Source organism: Lampetra fluviatilis, chromosome 60 (assembly GCF_964198595.1).
Source record: "Lampetra fluviatilis chromosome 60, kcLamFluv1.1, whole genome shotgun sequence".
Lineage (NCBI taxonomy): Eukaryota > Metazoa > Chordata > Hyperoartia > Petromyzontiformes > Petromyzontidae > Lampetra > Lampetra fluviatilis.
Genome location: NC_136334.1, coordinates 4,447,262 through 4,468,579, shown reverse-complemented (window position 1 = coordinate 4,468,579; position 21,318 = coordinate 4,447,262). Strand labels below are relative to the sequence as shown.

Genomic DNA, 21,318 nt, shown 5'->3' with positions numbered 1-21,318 from the left:
GGGTCTCTGTGTGAGTCTATGGGTCTCTGTGTGAGTCTATGGGTATCTGTGTGAGTCTATGGGTCTCTGTGTGAGTCTATGGGTCTCTGTGTGAGTCTATGGGTCTCTGTGTGAGTCTATGGGTCACTGTGTGAGTCTATGGGTCTCTGTGTGAGTCTATGGGTCTCTGTGTGAGTATATGGGTCTCTGTGTGAGCCTATGGGTCTCTGTGTGAGCCTATGGGTCTCTGTGTGAGTCTAGGGGTCTCTGTGTGAGTCTACGGGTCTCTGTGTGAGTCTACGGGTCTCTGTGTGAGTCTACGGGTCTCTGTGTGAGTATATGGGTATCTGTGTGAGTCTACGGGTCTCTGTGTGAGTCTATGGGTCTCTGTGTGAGTCATGGGTCTCTGTGTGAGTCTATGGGTCTCTGTGTGAGTCCATGGGTATCTGTGTGAGTCTATGGGTCTCTGTGTGAGTCTAGGGGTCTCTGTGTGAGTCTACGGGTCTCTGTGTGAGTCTATGGGTCTCTGTGTGAGTATATGGGTATCTGTGTGAGTCTACGGGTCTCTGTGTGAGTCTACGGGTCTCTGTGTGAATCTATGGGTCACTGTGTGAGTCTATGGGTCTCTGTGTGAGTCTATGGGTCTCTGTGTGAGTCTATGGGTCTTTGTGTGAGTCTACGGGTCTCTGTGTGAGTCTATGGGTCTCTGTGTGAGTATATGGGTATCTGTGTGAGTCTACGGGTCTCTGTGTGAGTCTACGGGTCTCTGTGTGAATCTATGGGTCACTGTGTGAGTCTATGGGTCTCTGCGTGAGTCTATGGGTCTCTGTGTGAGTCTATGGGTCTCTGTGTGAGTCTATGGGTCTCTGTGTGAGTCTATGGGTATCTGTGTGACTCTATGGGTCTCTGTGTGAGTCTATGGGTCTCTGTGTGAGTCTATGGGTCTCTGTGTGAGTCTATGGGTCACTGTGTGAGTCTATGGGTCTCTGTGTGAGTCTATGGGTCTCTGTGTGAGTCTATGGGTCTCTGTGTGAGTCTATGGGTCTATGTGTGAGTCTGTGGGCCTCTGCATGAGTCTATGGGTCTCTGTGTGAGTCTATGGGTCTCTGTGTGAGTCTCTGGGTCTCTGTGTGAGTCTATGGGTCTCTGTGTGAGTCTACGGGTCTCTGTGTGAGTCTACGGGTCTCTGTGTGAATATATGGGTCACTGTGTGAGTCTATGGGTCTCTGCGTGAGTCTATGGGTCTCTGTGTGAGTCTATGGGTCTCTGTGTGAGTCTATGGGTCTCTGTGTGAGTCTATGGGTCTCTGTGTGAGTCTATGGGTCTCTGTGTGAGTCTATGGGTCTCTGTGTGAGTCTATGGGTCTCTGTGTGAGTCTATGGGTCTCTGTGTGAGTCTATGGGTCTCTGTGTGAGTCTATGGGTCTTTGTGTGAGTCTATGGGCCTCTGCATGAGTCTATGGGTCTCTGTGTGAGTCGATGGGTCTCTGTGTGAGTCTCTGGGTCTCTGTGTGAGTCTATGGGTCTCTATGTGAGTCTATGGGTCTCTGTGTGAGTCTATGGGTCTTTGTGTGAGTCTATGGGCCTCTGCATGAGTCTATGGGTCTCTGTGTGAGTCGATGGGTCTCTGTGTGAGTCTCTGGGTCTCTGTGTGAGTCTATGGGTCTCTATGTGAGTCTATGGGTCTCTGTGTGAGTCTATGTTTGCGCGTATGTTGGATTTTTTTGACACCGTACGTTGTCAACTTTGCTAATTGGAGCCGATTCTATTCCCGGCTCCGGCTAATATCAGAGGCGAGCGACATCTGCATTTCAGGCACGTGACATGCGAATATGTTTCACCGAGAATCTCTGCGGAGGTGAAAAGTGAAAGCATCCGAGTTCGTAGCTGACAGTTTTCCTGATGATTGATTTCGAGATGGAATGAACATTACATCGCGATTATATATTTTATGTCGCCGTAAAATAATATGAAAAATACATGGCCAAGCTCGCCGTATATTCTCCCACGTGGCATAAATACGTAATGCCCAATTAAAAATGTATTGCAAACGGTTATTTAAACTTTCCCCGCTACTATTTTAAATGTATATTTAAAACAACGTTTTTACATTAGAATTCATACCGATGCGTTTCAAAGACACCGACATAACTACCGTACGTAACTTCCCGGCTAAATTTCCACCGTTTGTTCCGTCCACCCGTTTTGTGCAGGAGTGGCATCAGCCCCAAACGGCGAAAATTATGGATGATTATTGACGCGATTCCCATCGGCTACAGATCACCGGTGAAGCATGTCTTTGTTCTTCGACAAAATTCAACAAAGGGAGCAAATTGGAGAGGCGACCAGATCCCCGCTGCGCTTTCAACATCGCCGGAGGGAGGGCAAAACTGTAACCACCGCGGCAGGTAGATCCCCAAAAAAAGTTTACGCCAACGAAAACAAAAATCTGGGGCGGCAGACGATCCGGTCTTATTCGCGCTCGGAAGAAGGGAAGTTGCCCCGAACGTCGCACATTATATCGCTCGACCATTCAAGGCCACGTGCGGTGTTCACGACGGATGTGTCGAGTCGAGTCTACTTTTTGGACTACCGGTCTGAGGTTGTGCGCGTGGATGTTGAACTTATGTCGCACCGTGAGTGGTCAAACGTGCTGATCGGAGTTTGTGGGGAGGTGTGTGGGGGGGGGGGGCGGTGTGATGAACGCTCAACAGCAGATTGAAATACCTTAGAGCATAAGTAAAAAAAAAATTCTGCCAAAAACCCATTTGGATATTTATAACATCATTCGCGGGCCAGACGAAATTATCAACTTAAAAATTAGCCCGTTGTTATATTTGGTCAAACATTTAATGAACTCGCCCCTAATGCGATGGCTGGAACTGCTTCTCTTTGCCGAGGCTTGTGGTGATGTTAGCTGCTGGTGTTGATGGTGTTGATGATGTTGCTACTCGCAACTGCTTTTCCAGGTTTGCTCCGAGATTTATTAAATTTCGAGTCCCGCCTGTGGTTGCCTTGGCAGGGCCAGACCCAAATGATTTCACGGGCCTCGTACAGCCCACGGGCCGGACGTTCCCCACCCCTGCCTTAGAGTAACAACAGGGAGCCCGAGTTCACGTCACCCCCTTCAACCTTCATGAACTCAGTGGCACGGTGATGGCTCACTGATGGCTCGTGCAACGGGGGGCCGGCAAAAACCACGTTGACAAGAGGCCAATTTAGTTTTTGTCGAATCCGACACGGACACATCTATTTTTATTTTCACGTGGAATACTTCAAGAGCCGCAGTACGATGGACTGCGGTGAAGACGAGACACGTGGGTCCTTGACAAACGAGGTCACGGGGTCAGTCGCCCTTAAAGAGCCGCAATCGGATCCGGAGCCGTAGGTTTGCGGACTCAACTGGGCGAGTGCATTGGAAGCGAGAGGGGACTTAGGGTGCCGTCCATAAATGACGTCATGCACCTGGGGGGGGGTGGGGGGTTGAGACATTTGTGACGATGTGTGACGATGGGGGGGGGGGGTTTGAGAAATGTGACGTCACGTCAAAATGTGCAACTTTAAATAAATATAGAATTGTTATAACAACACTAATTGTTATAACAACACTCCGACAACATCAGAGTGCAGAGCCCCCCCCCCCCCTCGTCACACGGCGTCACAAAAAGTCAAACCCCCCCCCTCAATTATGACGTCACAAAGCTCTGCCCCCCCCCCTCCAAAAATAATAAAACATGTTTCAAATCGCTTTAAACTATTGTCATTGTTGTGCGTATTTAATGTGGCGCTGCACTCTGATGTTGTAGGAGAAAAATTTATTTAAAAAAGTATATTTAATTAAGCAGAACGTGTTGTCTATATTTATTTAAAGTTGCGCATTTTTATGTGACGTCACATTTCTCAACCCCCCCCCCCCCTCGTCACACATCGTCACAAATGTCTCACCTCCCTCCCCTAGGTGCGTGACGTCATTTATGAACGGTCCCTTATCCGTTTTGATTTTTCAGTGTTCTTTCCCTCTAACAAGCAAGGGGTGTTCCCTTGGTTCCTCCTCGCACGTGCAAAAGCACCACGATCGGGGCGATTGGGACTCCAATAAATCGGCAGGATAAACAAATTGCCGGCAATTATTCGAGGATATACGACAACGAGACTGCTGACAAAGACGTGCGATGTTTAAATGAAAGGCTACGTTAGATTTCGATGTAAAGCTTTCGTGACTGCAGGGATTCATCTTCTTGGTTCTTTCGGTAAAGTCACGTAGAATGGAAATAATAAAATAATAAAAATAAAACACAATAAAATAATTCTCACGACGTTTCGGCCACAACGCAAGCAGCCGTCGTGAGAATTATTTTATTGTTTTCTTTTTATTATTTTATTACTTCCCTTCTACGTGACTTTACCGAAAGAACCAAGAAGATGAATCCCTGCAGTCACGAAAGCTTTAAATCGAAATTTAAGATTCCTCTTCTTCTAACGTTTAAGATCTTGAACGGTTTGCCCTCCCCCCCCACCTCCTCCCCAACCATCATCTCGACTGTCTTCTGAAGTTTTATATTCCACTGCGAAAGCATCGATCCTACTGATTCTGACCCTCTTGATTGTGAACCAACTTCAAAGGAAGAAAGAACGAGCAAGCTACAGAGAGAGAAGAATTACAATAATCCACAAACCCCCAAACGATACTAAATCATTATGCCAAGCTGCCCCTCCCCCCATTCTAGGCCTGGCCTGTGGATGCTGGTTGTGGTTCCGATCAGTGAGGTCCGCCGGATTTTGGGAGGCCCGGCTGGAAGTCCCCCACCCACCCCACCCACCCCACCCCACCCACCCCACCCATCACACCCCACCCATCCCACCCCACCCACCCCACCCATCACACCCCACCCATCCCACCCCACCCACCCCCACCACACCACACCACACCATACGCACCCACCCACCCACCCCGCCCCACCCACCCCACCCACCCCCCACCACACCACCCACTCATCCCACCCCCCACCCCACCACACCCACCCACCCCCCACCACACCACCCACCCATCCCACCCACCCCCCACCACCCCAACCCACCCCCCCAAACTTACGGGTGGTGCAGGCTTCTTGGGTTTCCCGGCCCTGGGAGGCGTTGGCTTCCAGCCAGCAGGCAGCGGCTCGCTCCCACTGAGCACGGCGGCTCCTGGCGGACGGACAAAGACAAAGATCACCCGCGTAGCCTTGGTTTTGCAACCGACTGTTTGGGGCAAGTGCACAGGCACGCGCGCACGCATCTGCATACGCGCGCGCGGGTACACATGCACACTCATGCGGACCCGCGAGCACACACGCACGCACGCGTATGCAGATGCGTGCGCACGTGCGTTTACACATGCACACGCATGTGGATCCTTCGCGCACACACACACGTGTGCATTCCCCAACTGAGCCCCGCACTGTGCGTGTCCAATTGTGACAAATAGTTTGCGCAGTGCAGCAGCAGGAACAACAACAAAATCTTAATTGGAGGCATTCTGCACTGACCTTCCCCCCACTCTCAACCGCGATCCCGGATTCCTCTGACCTTCTCCCTCGAGGAAATGACCAATGGAGGGGTGACTATCCCACTCCTGGGGTTTTCTGTACACGCGTTGAACGTCTTCCGCCACCGTTACGTAGCCGGCGGTGCTAATCGGAGGTGCGGCGAAGGACAACGAACTAAACAGGCAAAAACGCAGCTCTGAAGAAATGCGATTTCAATCTAGCCGACGATTTAAAAGTGCATTGCTCCAGTGGCTTCCCAATATCGGGAAGGAAGAGGCGTTCCAGACGGCCTAAGAAGCGCATCTGATCGAAGGTTGCGGTGGAAAGACACCAAACTAACGCACAACTTGGCAGCTCTGAAGAAATGCGATTTCAATCGAGACGACGATTTAAAAGTGCATCGCTCCAGTGCAGGAAGAACGTTCCAGACGGCCTAAGAAGCGCATCTGTTCGAAGGTTGCGGTGGAAGGACAACAAACGAACGCACAAATAAGCAGCTCTGAAGAAATGAGATTTTAATCTAGACGACGATTTAAAAGTGCATCGCTCCAGTGGAGGAAGAACGTTCCAGACGGCCTAAGAAGCGCATCTCAAAGCGCCGCGTGACGATGCGGTGACCGCCGCCTTTGTTCGATGGTCAGCTGCTTGCGTTTAGCTTGTTGTCCTTTCCACCGCGCGCACCTCCGATAAGCGCGGTCGGCTACGTACTGTGCGAAAGGAGTTCAACGTGCGTACAATCCATCGCAAGCCACGCGATGCAACAATCCGTCGTGCTCGCTCCGTTCGCCCATGAGCCGTCATTCCTTCCAGCAGCGCCGTTTCTTTCCCGAGCCCACTGACTTTTCTTGACAGTCAAAATTACGTCTCTCTGTTCTCACATACACGTGTTCCTCATTTCTGTCTGTAGAACGTACATCGGTGCATTGCAGACATACACACATACACGTAAGAATAGGTTTTACTCTTTCTGGCAATAAAACAGTTGTGTTGTGATGTTCAAACACCAAACAGAAACCTTCTTCAAGGAATCCTGTCTGCATTAACCGCATATACTTGTGGTGAGCATGCGAACAAAAACATGCGCTGGTAATGCATGATGATGCATTGTCTTTGAAACCGAGTGGTCCACACCAGAGACAGCTTTCTTTAGAGCAGGAACCTGTTTCGTGGAAGACAATTTTTTCACCATTGGATCTGTCCCCCCTTTCAAAGAAGCTCTCCAGCGTCGTTTGTTTTTTTTACTCATTTTGGCCAGGGGTCAGCTTGTGGGCTAACCAAATCTGCGACTGAAACAAGTGCGCAGTGCGGGCAAGAGGAAGTAGTTAATAAAATAATCGGGCGGTCCACGCACGGACTCACCGCTCTCACCTCGTGCCGTGTGGCCTGATTCCTAACAGGCCACGGACCGGTACCGGTCCGGGGCCCGGGAGTTGAGGACCCCTGATCTAGAGCCAAGTCTCAAACAATTGTGAGATCAGAGGACGACGCCAAAAAGGCGAACAGCACAAGGGCAATGCCACTACCAGGACTTCGAGAGCTCGTGGTGGGCAGCTCCTTCTTATATTTTGATACCGGCAAGGGAGGTCCCATGATGATACAGACACACATCCCTGCACCACGATCACCACGGTCGGCTACGTATGGTGCGAAAGAAGTTCAACATACGCACGTACACGCAAAGACGAAGGTCCCCCTTAAAGCCTTAAACAATTGTTGGGGCAAGTGCTCATAGCGAGCACCTTTGAAGGCCCGAACGGCACACGAGGGGGTGGGTGGCCAGCGCCACGCCCGGCCGCCTTTGCCGCCCTCGTGACAATCTTTTAACACACCGCACCAGGAACCTCATTTGAGGCCGAGTCGACCTAGGGGGAGGTCCAGGACCGGTGTCGGTGGCTGTAAGCGGGAATCGAACTCTGGCCGGCGGGTTCGTAGCGCAGTGCCGCTAACCGTAGTGCCACCGTTCCAAATACAGGCTGCGACACCCACACACACACACACGGTCTACACCAGGGGTGGCAAATCTTTCATATGCCAAGGGCCATTTGGATATTTACAACATCATTGGCGGGCCATAAAAAAATCATCAACTTAAAAATTAGCCCGTTATATTTAGTCAGACATTTAATTAACTCGCCCCTAATGCGATGGCTGGAACTGCTTCTTTTTGGCAAGGCGTGGTGATGTTAGCCGGTGTTGATGATGTTGCTACTCGCAACTGCTTTTCCACTCATGTATAGTAGTAGCCACAAACTCTACACTACCTCTAAGACCCATTTGGATATTTACAACATCATTCGCGTGCCATACAAAATAATCAACAACAAAAATTAGCCCGTTATTTTTGGTCAGACATTTAATTAACTCGCCCCTAATGCGATGGCTGGAACTGCTTCTTTTTGGCGAGGCGTGGTGATGTTAGCTGGTGTTGATGATGTTGCTACTCGCAACTGCTTTACCAGGTTTGCTAATAGATTTGTTGAATTTAGAGTTCCGCCTGCGGTTGTCTTGGCAGGGCCACACCAAATGATTCCGCGGGCCTCGTACGGCCAGCCGTTCCCCACCCCTGGTCTACACGGTGGTCCAGATGTCTCTCATTCATATTGTATTTAAAATAGAAATGATTACGGTAAACATGCGAAAGGGGGAAATATAAATTGGGGTCAATTTAATTTCGGGGGGGAGGGGGGGGGGGAGCGGGGTCACAAGATATCTGGACCAACGTGCACGGCACGTGCAGCGTTTGGCATCCACGGCGTACTATCCCAAAGCGTGCGTCACCACGCGACGAATGTAGGCAGCAGGCACAAGAGAGAGAGAGCCGTGGCAGAGACTTAAGGAGTGTTGCAAGCGCTCAACGGCACTCCGAGGACTCGTAATGTCATTACCACCCACGGCATGCATCACAGGCCAACACAAAACTAATCAATGGCATCCCCCAAAGACTCCTGTAGAACGCCTGTTTGTGAGCACCTATTAAGAGCGGCACAGCGGTGGTGGTGGCGGTGGCAGGGGAGACGGGGGGTGTTGCCAACACGAGGGATGATGATGATGATGATGATCGCACGCTGCAATGCATTTCTCAATTAAGGCCAAGTTTCCCAGGGGAAGCCCCAAGGGTTGGATAGCAGTGAAGGTTCAGATGCCAGCTTCTAATAATCATGTCAATGGATAGAATCATTCATGGGTATCATTGATCAGAGCACAGAATGCCAATTATACATGTGTGTACATGTGCGCATATATAGAAATAAAATATGTATGTTCTCATTTTGTATGCTTGAAGAGCGAGCGAGCGGCTTCCACTGGGAAAGGTTGCGAGTTCAATTCCAGGTTGGGCGGTTGACCCAACTCATCATGCCTCGGGGGTCAATAAAACGAGTACCACTTTGTGCGGGGAAGATCAGCAGTGGTTGCCTTACGGATCAACTGCTTGCGAGGTTGACCCAACTCATCATGCCTCGGGGGTCGATAAAACGAGTACCACTTTGTGCGGGGAAGATCAGCAGTGGTTGCCTTATGGATCAACTTCTTTGGGAGGTTGACCCAACTCATCATGTCTCGGGGGTCGATAAAGCGAGTACCACTTTGTGCGGGGAAGATCAACAGTGGTTGGTTACCTTCCGGATCAACTGCTTGCGAGGTTGACCCAACTCATCATGTCTCGGGGGTCGATAAAACGAGTACCACTTTGTGGGGGGGAAGATCAGCAGTGGTTGCCTTATGGATCAACTTCTTTGGGAGGTTGACTCAACTCATCATGTCTCGGGGGTCGATAAAACGAGTACCGACATTCCCGGACCGCGTGGCACTGCAGCGGCGCGACTCACCAGAGGGCAGCAGCACGTCCAGCTTGTGAATGACGCCGTTGGTCGTCATCTTGTCGGCGTCGAGGATCTTCTGCCCGTCGACGAAGACCTCTCCGTTTTTCTGCCAAGACAACGCCGACGTCAAGCAACGACCCTCAGCGGCGCGCTCGGGCGAGCACCGAAATGGGTCGGCCTGGCTCGTCCGAGTCGGGATCGGTGGTGCTTGTGTTGACACTGGACGAGGAATCCGATGAGCTGTGAAGCTTTTTTTTTTAGAGGTGTTCAGTAGAGGGGCACGGGCTCACGAGGTTACAGCAAATAAAACAAAAAAACGATAGGAGTGCGAAATAAAGGCAAGGTAAACACATCAGATTTGAAGCTGTCGTGACTGCAATGATTCATATTCTTAGGTTTTTTCTTCGGTAAAGTCACGTAGGTAAAAAATTAAAATTAATAAAAGTAAAATAAAAATACTTTTATTAATTTTTTAAAGTCACGTAGGTAAAAAATAAAAATTAATGAAAGCAAAATAAAAATACTTTTATTGATTTAAATTTTTTACCTACGTGACTTTACCGAAAAAAAACAAAGAATATGTAAACGCATCACTTTAAAAAATATGATTGTGCTCAGAATGCAAACAAAAAACCTACTCTGATAATATATGGATTGTCCTTGAAACTGATTGGTCCACACCTGAGACAGCTTTCTTTTGAGCCTCGTCTCAAACGGTGTTAGACCAGAGGACGCCAAAAGGCGTGCAGCACAAAGACAATTTTGTTGCCAGAAAAAAGGGGAAGCACCTATTATAATATTTTGGTGCTGGTAAAGGAGGTCCCATGATGTAGATGCTCACCCCGAGCTCTCATTACTCTGATAGTGCATTGTCTTTGGGCATTCTGTCTAGAACTAGCCTAGCTCTTATCTCAGAGAAAATCAGACTTATACGCACCGAACTAGATCCGTTAGACAAGACACTCTACAAATCACACTTATCTTTGACGGCAACAATGTCCACATCGGATTTGGAATATGTAGACAATATGACTGCCTCTTCACCTGCCACTACATCGACCAAATGTAAGGACAACCTGATTTCCAAATCTAACCTCCTCTCTAACAAAAGACCAGACCCACACACCAAAAAGCTAGATGTTAACAAAGTCGTAATTAATCGCAGTAATAGTTCTATTTCCGATGGTCTGAAATCCGTTTTAGCTAAAGGGCTAAACTTTGCAGTCACACCTAGACACATACCAGTTAATGATAGCATTGCCCAAGTAGACGTTGCTCTCAAGGGCCTGGGTCACATTGCTGCAGACGTAGCAAGATCTGAAATCGCTGCAACCCTCAAAAACTTTAAGATGCCAGCTAGTAACCTCAGCAAAGATGAGCGTTTTGAATGATCTCAATTAAAAAAGAGGGATGACATTGTCATCCTCTCAGCCGACAAGGGCAATGCCACTGTCATCATGGATAAATAGAATATAACAACAAAATCCCAGAACTACTCAACGATGGCAGCTATACAAAAATAAAAAGAGACCCCACCAACAGCCTCGTCAGACGACCCCACAAAATAATTTCTGATTCAACCGCATTATTTGATCAAACCAAACAGTTCTTGTTGAAACCTTCTGCTGCCAGGCCACCAATATTATATCGCTTACCAAAGATACATGAAGAAGATACATCCCTTCGTCCCATCGTCTCTACTATCAATTCCCCCACCTACAAACTGGTTTGTTTTAAGTCTGAAATCCTGCGGCCTTTCACTGGAAAAACCACCTCTGCGCTACTAAACTTTACTCATCTGGTATCGACAATCAATGGTATTTCCCTGTCCCACAGACGACCTGTTTGTCAGTTTTGGTGTGATTTCCTTATTCACCAAAGTTCCTCTACCTGACACCATCGCAATCATTCTAGACTTGGTTCATCAAGGACTGAATACTGAGGTACCCCCCCTGGTGAGACTCTGTTTAACCAATACATACTTCGCCTGGAATGGATCTTTCTACAAACAAACTGAGGGCACCCCAATGGGCTCCCTCCTATCTCCGGTTGTAGCCAACATTTTCATGGAGAAATTTGAGACTGACGCCATCCAGACTGCCACTCTACGCCCAACCTAATGGAAGAGGTACGTGGATGACACTTTTGTCATCTGGCCACATGGCCGGCCTGCTCTAGACCAATTCCTCGACCACATCAATTCCATACACGCAGCCATCAGATTTACCATGGAAGTCGAAAAAGATAGCAAGCTACCTTTTTTGGATGTCCTAATAAAAAAGAGACCTGATGGTTCAATGAGCCACTCTGTCTATATGAAAGCTACCCATACGGATGCTTACCTAAAACCGAATTCCCACCACCATCCATCCCAGAAGAATTCCCTAATCAAGACTCTACACCATAGAGCCCAATGCATCTCCGACCAGGAACACATTGCCAGTGAACTCAAACACGTACGCCAAGCTCTCAAGGCTAATGGTTACTCCGACTACACAATCCGCAAAGCCATCACTCCAACCATGAAGAAGGACCCTCTTGAGGAGCCATTTAAAAACCATCACCTTACCCTACATTGCGGGGGTCACAAAAAAGATCTCCAAAATCTTGAATAAACACAAGATCCAGGTCCGATTCAACACGGTACATAAAATCCGTGATCTGGTCCCGTCTGTAAAAGATGTTATTCCAGATATACAGTACCCTGGCGTCTACAAACTAAGTTGCCTCTGTGGTAGCAGTTACATTGGAGAAACCAAACGACATGTCTCGGACCGCATCCGTGAACACAAAGCAGACCTGAAACACGGTAGGAAACACCTCAGCCGTGGCAGATCACTGTTATAATTCAGTGGGCTCACATGACATTGACTTCTCCAAGACAGAAATTCTCTGCAAGCCATCTGGCTACCATTAGAGCTTAGTTCATGAGGCTATCCACATATATAAACACAGAGACAATTTCAACCGTGAAGATGGATTCTGGATTAGCAATCATTGGAATTATTTGATAAACCATTTCGGGTCTTAATTGCGCTTATTGTGACTTTCAGACCGCAATCCATTATCTTTCTCTCCCCCCTCCGCCGTTCTGAGCATAGATGGACTCCTCCGTCTGAACGACCGCCAGTTGCTGTCCGTGGTGCTGACGTTAAAAAAAAAACGCCACTTTTTTTTTTTTCAAATTTTTTTGCCGTGGTTTTCACACCTGATGATGATTGCTTGTGTTGCAATCGAAACGTCGTGATCATTTTATTGTTTTATTTGTATTATTTGATTATTATTTTATTTTATTATTTCCCTTCTACGTGACTTTACCGAAAGAACCAAGAATATGAATCCCTGCAGTCACGAAAGCTTTAAATCAAAATTGACACACTATACTGGTAACTAATTGTTTACGTGACAAACCTCACTGGCTGTGTCGGGGTTGTGGAGGTTTTACGACGCATTTATAACTTACGCGATCTAAGCCAAAAACCTTGATTGTGGACAGAAAAACTACCCTTTCGGTAAAGTCACGTAATAAAACAAATCACGACGTTTCGGGCGCAACACAAGCGTCCGTCATCAGGTGGGACAACCACAGCAAGAAGCAATTGCTGAAGTGGGCGAGAGAGCTGCCGTGGCACGAGGTTATATAGGTAAGAGAAGGGGGAGGAGTAAGGGGGGAGAGAGAGAGAAAAACCTCGTGACTTTACCGAAAGAACCAAAGAGTATGGATTCCCGCAGTCACGAAAGTTTCAAATCAAGACAAAAAAGTAGTTTTCACCCTTTTAAACTGGTACAAAACTGACACCTTTATTCAAGGCATCATGTTTGCAATGACCACAACACAAGTAGTCAGAGGTGGGACAAAGTCATTGTTATGCAAGTCCAAGTCGAGTCGCAAGTCATCAAATTCATGACTCGAGTCTGACTCGAGTCCAAGTCACATGACTCGAGTCCACATCTCATAGGTGGGACAAAGTCATTGTTATGCAAGTCCAAGTCGAGTCGCAAGTCATCAAATTCATGACTCGAGTCTGACTCGAGTCCAAGTCACATGACTCGAGTCCACACCTCTGCAAGTAGTCAAAAAAGCAAACAAAAAAAAGCAACTCTGATAATGATAATAATATGCACTATCATTATCAGAGTTGCTTCTTTTTGTTTGCTTTTTAGACTACTTGTGTTGTGGTTATTGCAAACATGATGCCTTGAATAAAGGTGTCAGTTTTGTACCAGTTTAAAAGGGTAAAAACCTACTACTATATTTTGCCACTGGTAAAAGAGATGTCATAGTGAAAAAAGTAGTTCTGAAGAAATGCGGTTTTCAATCGAGATTTCGGGGGGGGGGGGGGGGGGGGATGCTGCAAGCCAAGTCCCGATACGAATTTTCATTTGGTAATCGGGACTTGGTATCGGGACATGTACACGTGCAGGAATTGAACCTGGGTGCCTGGGATACACACACAGGGAGAGAGCGAGGAGCTCCAACCACCTAGCAGACGCTCCGGACGCACTCCCACCCCTTTATAGACTTCATAAATTAGACAATGGTAGATTAACCGCTTATTGATTAATCCATCTCTGGCGTCTCCCACGATGGGGGGGGGGGGGCTCCGTCACGCGTGACGCCTTCCCATTTGCAGCTGCAGGGCTCTGACGGTGGGCTGAGGCGGGTCCCGAACTGAGCTACCGCCTCCCTCCATCCCTCTCTCCATTCCTCAATCCCTCCTCCATCCCTCCCTCCCCCCATCATCCATCTCTCCATCCATCCCTCCATCCATCTCTCCATCCCTCCATCCCTCCCTCCATCCCTCCTCCATTCCTTCTCCATCCCTCCCTCCCCCCATCATCCATCTCTCCATCCCTCCCTCCATCCCTCCCTCCATCCCTCCCTCCATCCCTCAATCCCTCAATCCCTCCCTCCCTCCCTCCATCCCTCAATCCCTCAATCCCTCCCTCCCTCCATCCTCCATCCTTCCCTCCCTCCCTCTATCCTCCATCCCTCCCTCCCTCCCTCCATCCCTCCCTCCATCCCTCAATCCCTCAATCCCTCCCTCCCTCCATCCCTCCATCCATCCCTACCTCCATCCCTCCCTCCCTCCATCCCTCCTTCCCTCCCTCCCCCCATCCCTCCCTCTATCCTCCATCCCTCATCCTCCATCCCTCCCTCCTTCCCTCCATCCCTCCCTCCATCCCTCAATCCCTCAATCCCTCCCTCCCTCCATCCCTCCATCCATCCCTGCCTCCCTCCCTCCATCCCTCCCTCCCTCCCTCCCTCCATCCCTCCCTCCCTCCATCCCTCCACCCCCCCCCCCTCACCTGGTTGATGTCGAGCTTGAGTCCCAGCAGGGACTTCTGCTGGTTGTTGACGCCGCGCACGACCCCGCCGCTCACCAGCACCTTGTCGAGAACGTGCGCGTCCACAAAGGCCTCCGCGTCCGTCGGCGACGCTGCGAAGAGACGAGGAATCGCTCGTGTGAAGCCCTCCTAGCTGACTGTTGGGGGGCGAGTGGTGGAACATGTGCCGGGGGTGGGGGGGGGCAGTGTGGCGAGCACCACGCCTCGGCCGCCTTTCCCTCCCCGGTGGCGAGGTTTACTGGACCACCGCACCGGGGAACTCGTTTGATGACGAGTCGACCTAGGGAAGGCCCAGGACCAGTTTAGGTCGTTTATTGTGAAAATTCGGTCACAGTTCCTATTGCTTTTATGGCTTTATTTTGGTGATTTTCGAAAAGTTTTTTGGTTTGGCCATGTTTGTTTGTTGTAGTACAGAGTTAGACTGATGGCCTTAATCTAAGTTGTCTTGTGGTTTTGTTGTTTGACTGGCATCCCACTGGGATTTTTGCACACAGCGTTGGTGTACGGTGATTTTTCTGCAATATTTTGCCGTCTTTTCATGGATTTTCTGTTTGCACATAGTCACTTTAAGATGTTTTCTTGTTCATGTTTTTTTGTTTGTTGCGGTTGCACCCGATTCAAGAGCCGAATGGCTCACAGGGCTACACCTAATAAATGAACGTTGAACTTTGAGTTTGGATAATAATCGTCACTGGCGTAGGCCTTCAGCAGGAGTCAAAGGTTGTGTCGCCGGGTTCGTAGAGAGCGTACTAGCCTCTTCACTAAACACAAGACGAATACAAAGATCCCCCGTGTAGCCTGCAATAGACTTCTGGGGCAAGTGCTGTTAGCGAGTAGCACCTATGAAGGCCGGCACGGCACACGAGGGGGTGGGTGTCCAACACCACGCCCGGCCGCCCTTTGGCAATGTTTCCGCACCGCACCAGGTACTCATTTAAGGCTGAGTCGACCTAGGGAGGGACCGGTTCAGATAATCGTCACCCGTGTTGGCCGTGAGCGCGAATCGAACTCGGGTCGTTGGGTTTCATAGTGCAGCACGCTGACCGCAACGCTACACAAAGACGCACCACAAAACACACACGCACCCTTGTGACGCAGACACGCACGTGTCCATACGTCTGGGCACAAACACACACACACGTCGACAGCTGTGCGGCGTTGAGCGATGAGAGCCTCACGGCAACGGTGGAGATGTGTCCGGCGTACTTTGCAAGCTCATATTCTTAGGTTTTTTCGGTAAAGTCACGTAGGTAAAACATTTAAATTAATAAAAGTTAAATAAAAATAAAATAAAAATCACGACGTTTCGGAGGCAACACAAGCTTCCGTCTTCAGGTGGAACCGTCACAGCACGATTGCTGTATCAAATAGCTCTCACTTGAGTAGCTCTCACTTGATACAGCAATCGTGCTGTGACTGTTCCACCTGAAGACGGAAGCTTGTGTTGCCTCCGAAACGTCGTGATTTTTATTTTATTTTTATTTAACTTTTATAAATTTGAATTTTTTTATCTACGTGACTTTACCGGAAAAAACCTAAGAATATGAATCCTTGCAGTCACGAAAGCCTCAAATCTAGAATTTGCAAGCTCACTTTGATTCGAGGCCTGGAGACCAAATGTCTCCTGATCAGCTGTTAAGAGGCCAGCACACACACGAGTCTGACGGTCGCCCAATATTTTCCCCTCCCGCTCCCAATTAGCAACCGTAAAAAAGTGTTAATCACGCTAATGGCGAGCGGCATCATTGGGGGGGGGGGGTGGGTTGGGAATAAAAACCAACAACGACAACATATGTCTTGTATAAAGGTGTCAGTTTTGTACCGGTTTAAAGGGTAAGAAGTATAACCCGTAAAAACAAAGTTTTCACTATAAATCCTTTATATGCGTGGCGGCTAGAGTCCTCTCGTCCTCTGGCTTGAGATGGCTGCCACCTATGGGCAATTGGTAATTAAATATAATATTTTTGTCCAAAAAAGTGTAAAATTTTGGAAAACATTTTTCACGAACATTAATTGTCACGCACAACGAGTCTGTGTGCAAAATGTCAGCTCGATTGGGTCACGGGAAGTGGGTTGAAAAACGACCAAAAGATTTGCACGGTCGCAAGCAAGCGAACTTAATATAAAGGATTTAAAAACCTACTACTATATGTCGACTTATCGCGGCAAACCCACCGAGGAGGATATTTCCCCCCGGCGTGAATGACGACAGGCACGCGAGCCTTCGTCGTGAACGCGAACAATCCCCTCAAGCGCGGCCCAAGTTTTCTCTCAAAGCGTGCCCTCCCCTTGCGCTTCTACGTTTTGAAATCCTTTATATGAAGTTGTCGACAGCGACGTATACAATATGCCACGTGGTTTATTCGGTGCCTGTGGGTAACTGAATGACCGACATCAGCTCTGATGGCGCTCTAAGCGGGCCGAAACATCTTGACATTTGGCACAGGTATACTGCGGTTGAAGCCGCCCCTGTAAGGCGAACATCTGAAGGCAACAACGCGCCACGAAAATGTTGGTCCCCCTCATGATATTTCTGCTTTATTTTTAAATCCTTTATATTAAGTTCACTTGCTTGCTTGCTTGCGCGCTTACGACCGTGCAAATCTTTCGGTCGTTTTTTTAACCCACTTCCCGTGATCCAATCGAGCTGACATTTTTCACACAGACTCGTTGTGCGTGACAATAAATTTTCGTGAAAAAATTTGACCAAAATTTTCCACTTTTTAGGAAAAACTTTTTCTCTCCATATTTTATTAAAAATACCAATGTGATTAAAATGAAACTCTTACTCAAGAAAAACAGAAATGAATAATAAAATAAAACCGATGCCACGCATATAAAGGATTTATAGTGAAAAACTTTGTTTTTTTTACGGGTTAATTTTTACATCCCTCGCTTGACTTTCCACAGCCAATCCACGCCCGGCCTTCCCCAACCATTCTCAGCCGCCCTCCTGTCAGTCGAAGCCCTTGGTTTCCCGCCCTTTTTCCTCCAATCCCCTTAAAATTCTCAAGTCTCCAGCCAATCCCCTTCCAGGCTTCTCTCTCCCCGCCTCCCTTTGCTCCCTGCATCCACCACACGTGGTCTCTCACAGATTAGGGGCACCAATCCGCGGCCTTGTTTGCACGCACATTGTGAGGTAAGTCGTCTATTGTTATTTCGCTCTGGTGGGCGTGTTCGATCCCAATCCTGACGCCTGCACCAGGGTGAAGATGTTTTTAAAGTCTAATCATTGAATAAATAAACTTACAAAAGTCACGCAGAGGTGAATTACGTCGATCGGACGAGCGGGATGATTTCAGTTCTACGGGCACCGCCGTGATTTTTGCCGGGCAGCGGTGGCTACACACGTGGCCTGGCAGTCTAACTCTGCCAGCCGTGCGGAGATTAGCGAGGGTTGGCGAAACGCGCACAGATGTTGCGTGGAACTTCCTTCCTGTTCCTGACGTGGTCGGGAGAGGGAGCCGTACTCCTGGCCCGCCAGGAGAAGGCGGGTCCAGCAAAATAATGTGTGGGGCAAAAGGGGAGGAGCTAGAAAACAGAATCGAACCCACGACCTCCTGCGCACGTGGCGAGGGAGATAACATCTCAAAGTTGCCCTCGACTCAACGCTCGATTCACGACCACAGAGGAGGCATCGTTACAGCGATGCACAAAAATTCCGCCTTCTGCATCAGCATCAGCCACATGCGGAAGAAGTGAAACATTGCACTTATCCCAGTGCTTATTCAAATGCCTTTACCACCGCGGTGATCTCACATCCGCAGACACATCCTCCCTTCAAGCAATCGTGGAGACATCGTTACAAATCCTCCCCCATCAGGAATCCGAACGTGATTGCCCGCGCCTTTCGAAAGGCGCTCACAATCGTCGAAAAAAAAAGCGGCTGACGAGGGAGTTAATTCTAGATTTGAAGCTTTCGTGACTGCAAGGATTCACATTCTTAGGTTTTTTCGGTAAAGTCACGTAGGTAAAAAATTAAAATTAATAAAAGAAAAAGAAAAATAAATTAAAAATCACGACTTCCGGAAGCTTGTGTTGCCTCCGAAACGTCGTGATTTTTATTAAATTTTTATTTAACTTTTATAAAAAATTTTATAAATGTTTATTTTTTACCTACGTGACTTCACCGAAAAAACCTAAGAATATGACGAGGGAGTGCCCGTGAGATCGGTGTGTGCGCGCGTGTGTTGCGTGATACGGATTCCCTCCCGCTGTGGACTAGAGGCCAGATCTCCCTTGAGAGAGCCCAACGGACCCCAAGTGTGGGCCTCTGGTTTCATATCTCGTTGCCGTGGGGCGCCACGATGGCGAGATGTTCGTTCCCTCGCCTGGTATGCAGGAGTTCATGGGTTCGATCCCGATCCCGATCCTGACGATGCCTGCTGCTGAATATTTTGAGTTTGCGTGTCTCTCTCCCTTTTTTTCGTGGTCCACGTAGATTTTTTTAGGGTTTTCCCTCCACATTTAAAACAACATCACGCGTTTAGAGTATTTGGCTGCTGCTATACATTTCCACGTGACAAGCCACATCGTTGAGCTGTCATTTGTTGAAAGCCAGGTCTGCGAGCCCTCAATTATGTTAATGCTCTCCAGACTCCCTGGAGGAACTCAAATACCCAGATTATTAGTCGCCCATGGCAAAAAAACAAAGTCAAAAGTTAAAATAAGAACAGCAGCACATTGAATCTAGGGGGCGTGGTTTCTTTTGGTTCAATCCTCATCATGTCTCCCGTGTGCCATATATCATCAACTTATTTTGGCAAACAAAAGAGCGCACTTAAAAATCAGGCCAAAACGCAGGCAATTCCAATTGGCAGATGAGGATTAATTCGGAAAGTAATAAAGGCTGAGATGGGATTAATCCTGGCAACGTCAACTGTTTCGAATGTCCTCTGGGTATCGAATTACCTAGCGCTTAAGTCCAGCTGCTGTGGGAAAAAAAAAGCACCGCTGAAGTAATGGGCGCTATTAGGGACTTCAGCACCGAATTGAATGAAGATTGAAATTACGCATCGAGCAAAAGGCAAAACCCGAGAACAAATCGCGGCGCGTGGAACTATTTGCCGCTCGTGACGCGGCGGAACGAGGACGGAGAACGATTCAGTGGTTGCGGCCCAACATCGGTGTGACCTTTCGCCGTGGCGTTCGGCACTCTTTCGATATTGCCGATGGTTGCATCCACGGGGACGACCAAACTCGTTGACCAAACGGGAGGCGGGGGGGGCGCGGGAGGAGGAAAAACGGCCTCAGAACATTTCCGCGGCTCGTTGCGCGTGGAGCGCAAAACGACAAAAAAAAAACGCGCGGGGCGGGGAGGGGAAAGAGGTAGGCGCGAATTAACTCGACAGGCCCGTCTCGGGGCAGGATCGTCAACGGGCTCCTTCCCTGGAAGAGAGGGGCGAACTCGCTCCGGAGGAATGTACGTGCCGGGGGGCCTTAGCACTCCATGTAGCACATGTGGGGGGCGGGGGGGTTAAAACCAGGCCCCACGCGACACGGCCAATTAGTAAGGTTTGTAACGTCAAAACAAAACATGCCAATCCGTTGCTAGTTCGGCACTAAACGGGGTGTTGGAGAGTAAACCCACAACGATTCGAGTGTCGTAACGTTTCGCCGGCAATTACAACAACAACTGCAACCAGCATCATCAGGTGACAGCCAGAGTTATGGAGAAATTCTCCTCCTGTTTCGGTCTGAAATAGAGGGCGGGGTGAATGTGATGTCATCACTCATGAGCCAATCAGGTGCGAAGACGAGAGGGGGGGGGGGTTAATGTATGCACATACATTATAACTGCTTTGTAAAGCGCCCTGGAAAGAATAGAATATTTTATTTCCGTGACGAATCTTACTAATTGGCTGTGTCGGGGCGGTGGCGGGTTTAACGACACACTTATATGAACGCGATCTAACCCACAAACCTCTACTATGGACAAAGTTGGTCACGGAGGCCTGCTCACTACTACTACGTGTTCAACTGTTGTCTGTTTGTTATCAGGACGCCTCCAAGCGAAGCGACACCAAGCTGCGGTCTGGCCAAACGAATGCGAGGTGTTCCACGTCTTCTATAAACTATGTAAAAGTAAAACTCTTTTTTATTTTACTAATAGGGTTTTCCCCCCTTTTTTCTGGCAACAAAACTGACACCTTTTTCAAGGAATCATGCTTACATTAACCACAATACTTGCAGTCAAATGCAAAGAAAAAAACAATACTCTGATCATTTATGCATTGTCCTTGAAACGGATTGGTCCACACCAGAGACAGCTTTCTTTAGAGCCTAGTCTCATATGGTGTTCGACCAGACGACACCAAAAGGCGCACAGTTCAAAGACAACACATTATCTTTTTTATTTCGCCAGGTAAGACCCCACTGTGCCCATATAGCTCTTTTGCAGAAGCGACCTGGCTGCCACAAATGATCGCTCAACTAAGTGGTTTATGACGTGGAGAAAAATCCACGCGACCACAGGGAGATTACGCATTCTCAAAATGTACAGCAGGCGTCAGGATCGGGATCAAACCCACGACCTCCTGTATACAGAGCGAGGTAGGTAAGATTTCGGCACCGTGTTTGCGAATTGACTAATAGGACGCTGCGGTGGCGAGATGTTAACTACCTTGCTTGGTATGCAATAGGTCG

At 48.6% G+C, this 21,318-nt stretch overlaps 1 protein-coding gene across 3 annotated transcripts in view; it reads right to left on the bottom strand.

Moving 5' to 3' along the window:
* Positions 1–21,318, bottom strand: part of LOC144950911 (transforming growth factor-beta-induced protein ig-h3-like) — a 254,138-nt gene that overhangs the window by 71,494 nt on the left and 161,326 nt on the right. For all 3 annotated transcript variants that reach the window (XM_078881080.1, XM_078881079.1, XM_078881078.1), the window contains exons 14-16: positions 14,635–14,765; positions 9,331–9,430; positions 5,071–5,162 (exon numbers count right to left, since the gene is read on the bottom strand). In XM_078881080.1, the coding sequence (XP_078737206.1) occupies positions 5,071–5,162; positions 9,331–9,430; positions 14,635–14,765 (323 nt within the window). The remainder of the gene's footprint in view (positions 1–5,070; positions 5,163–9,330; positions 9,431–14,634; positions 14,766–21,318) is intronic.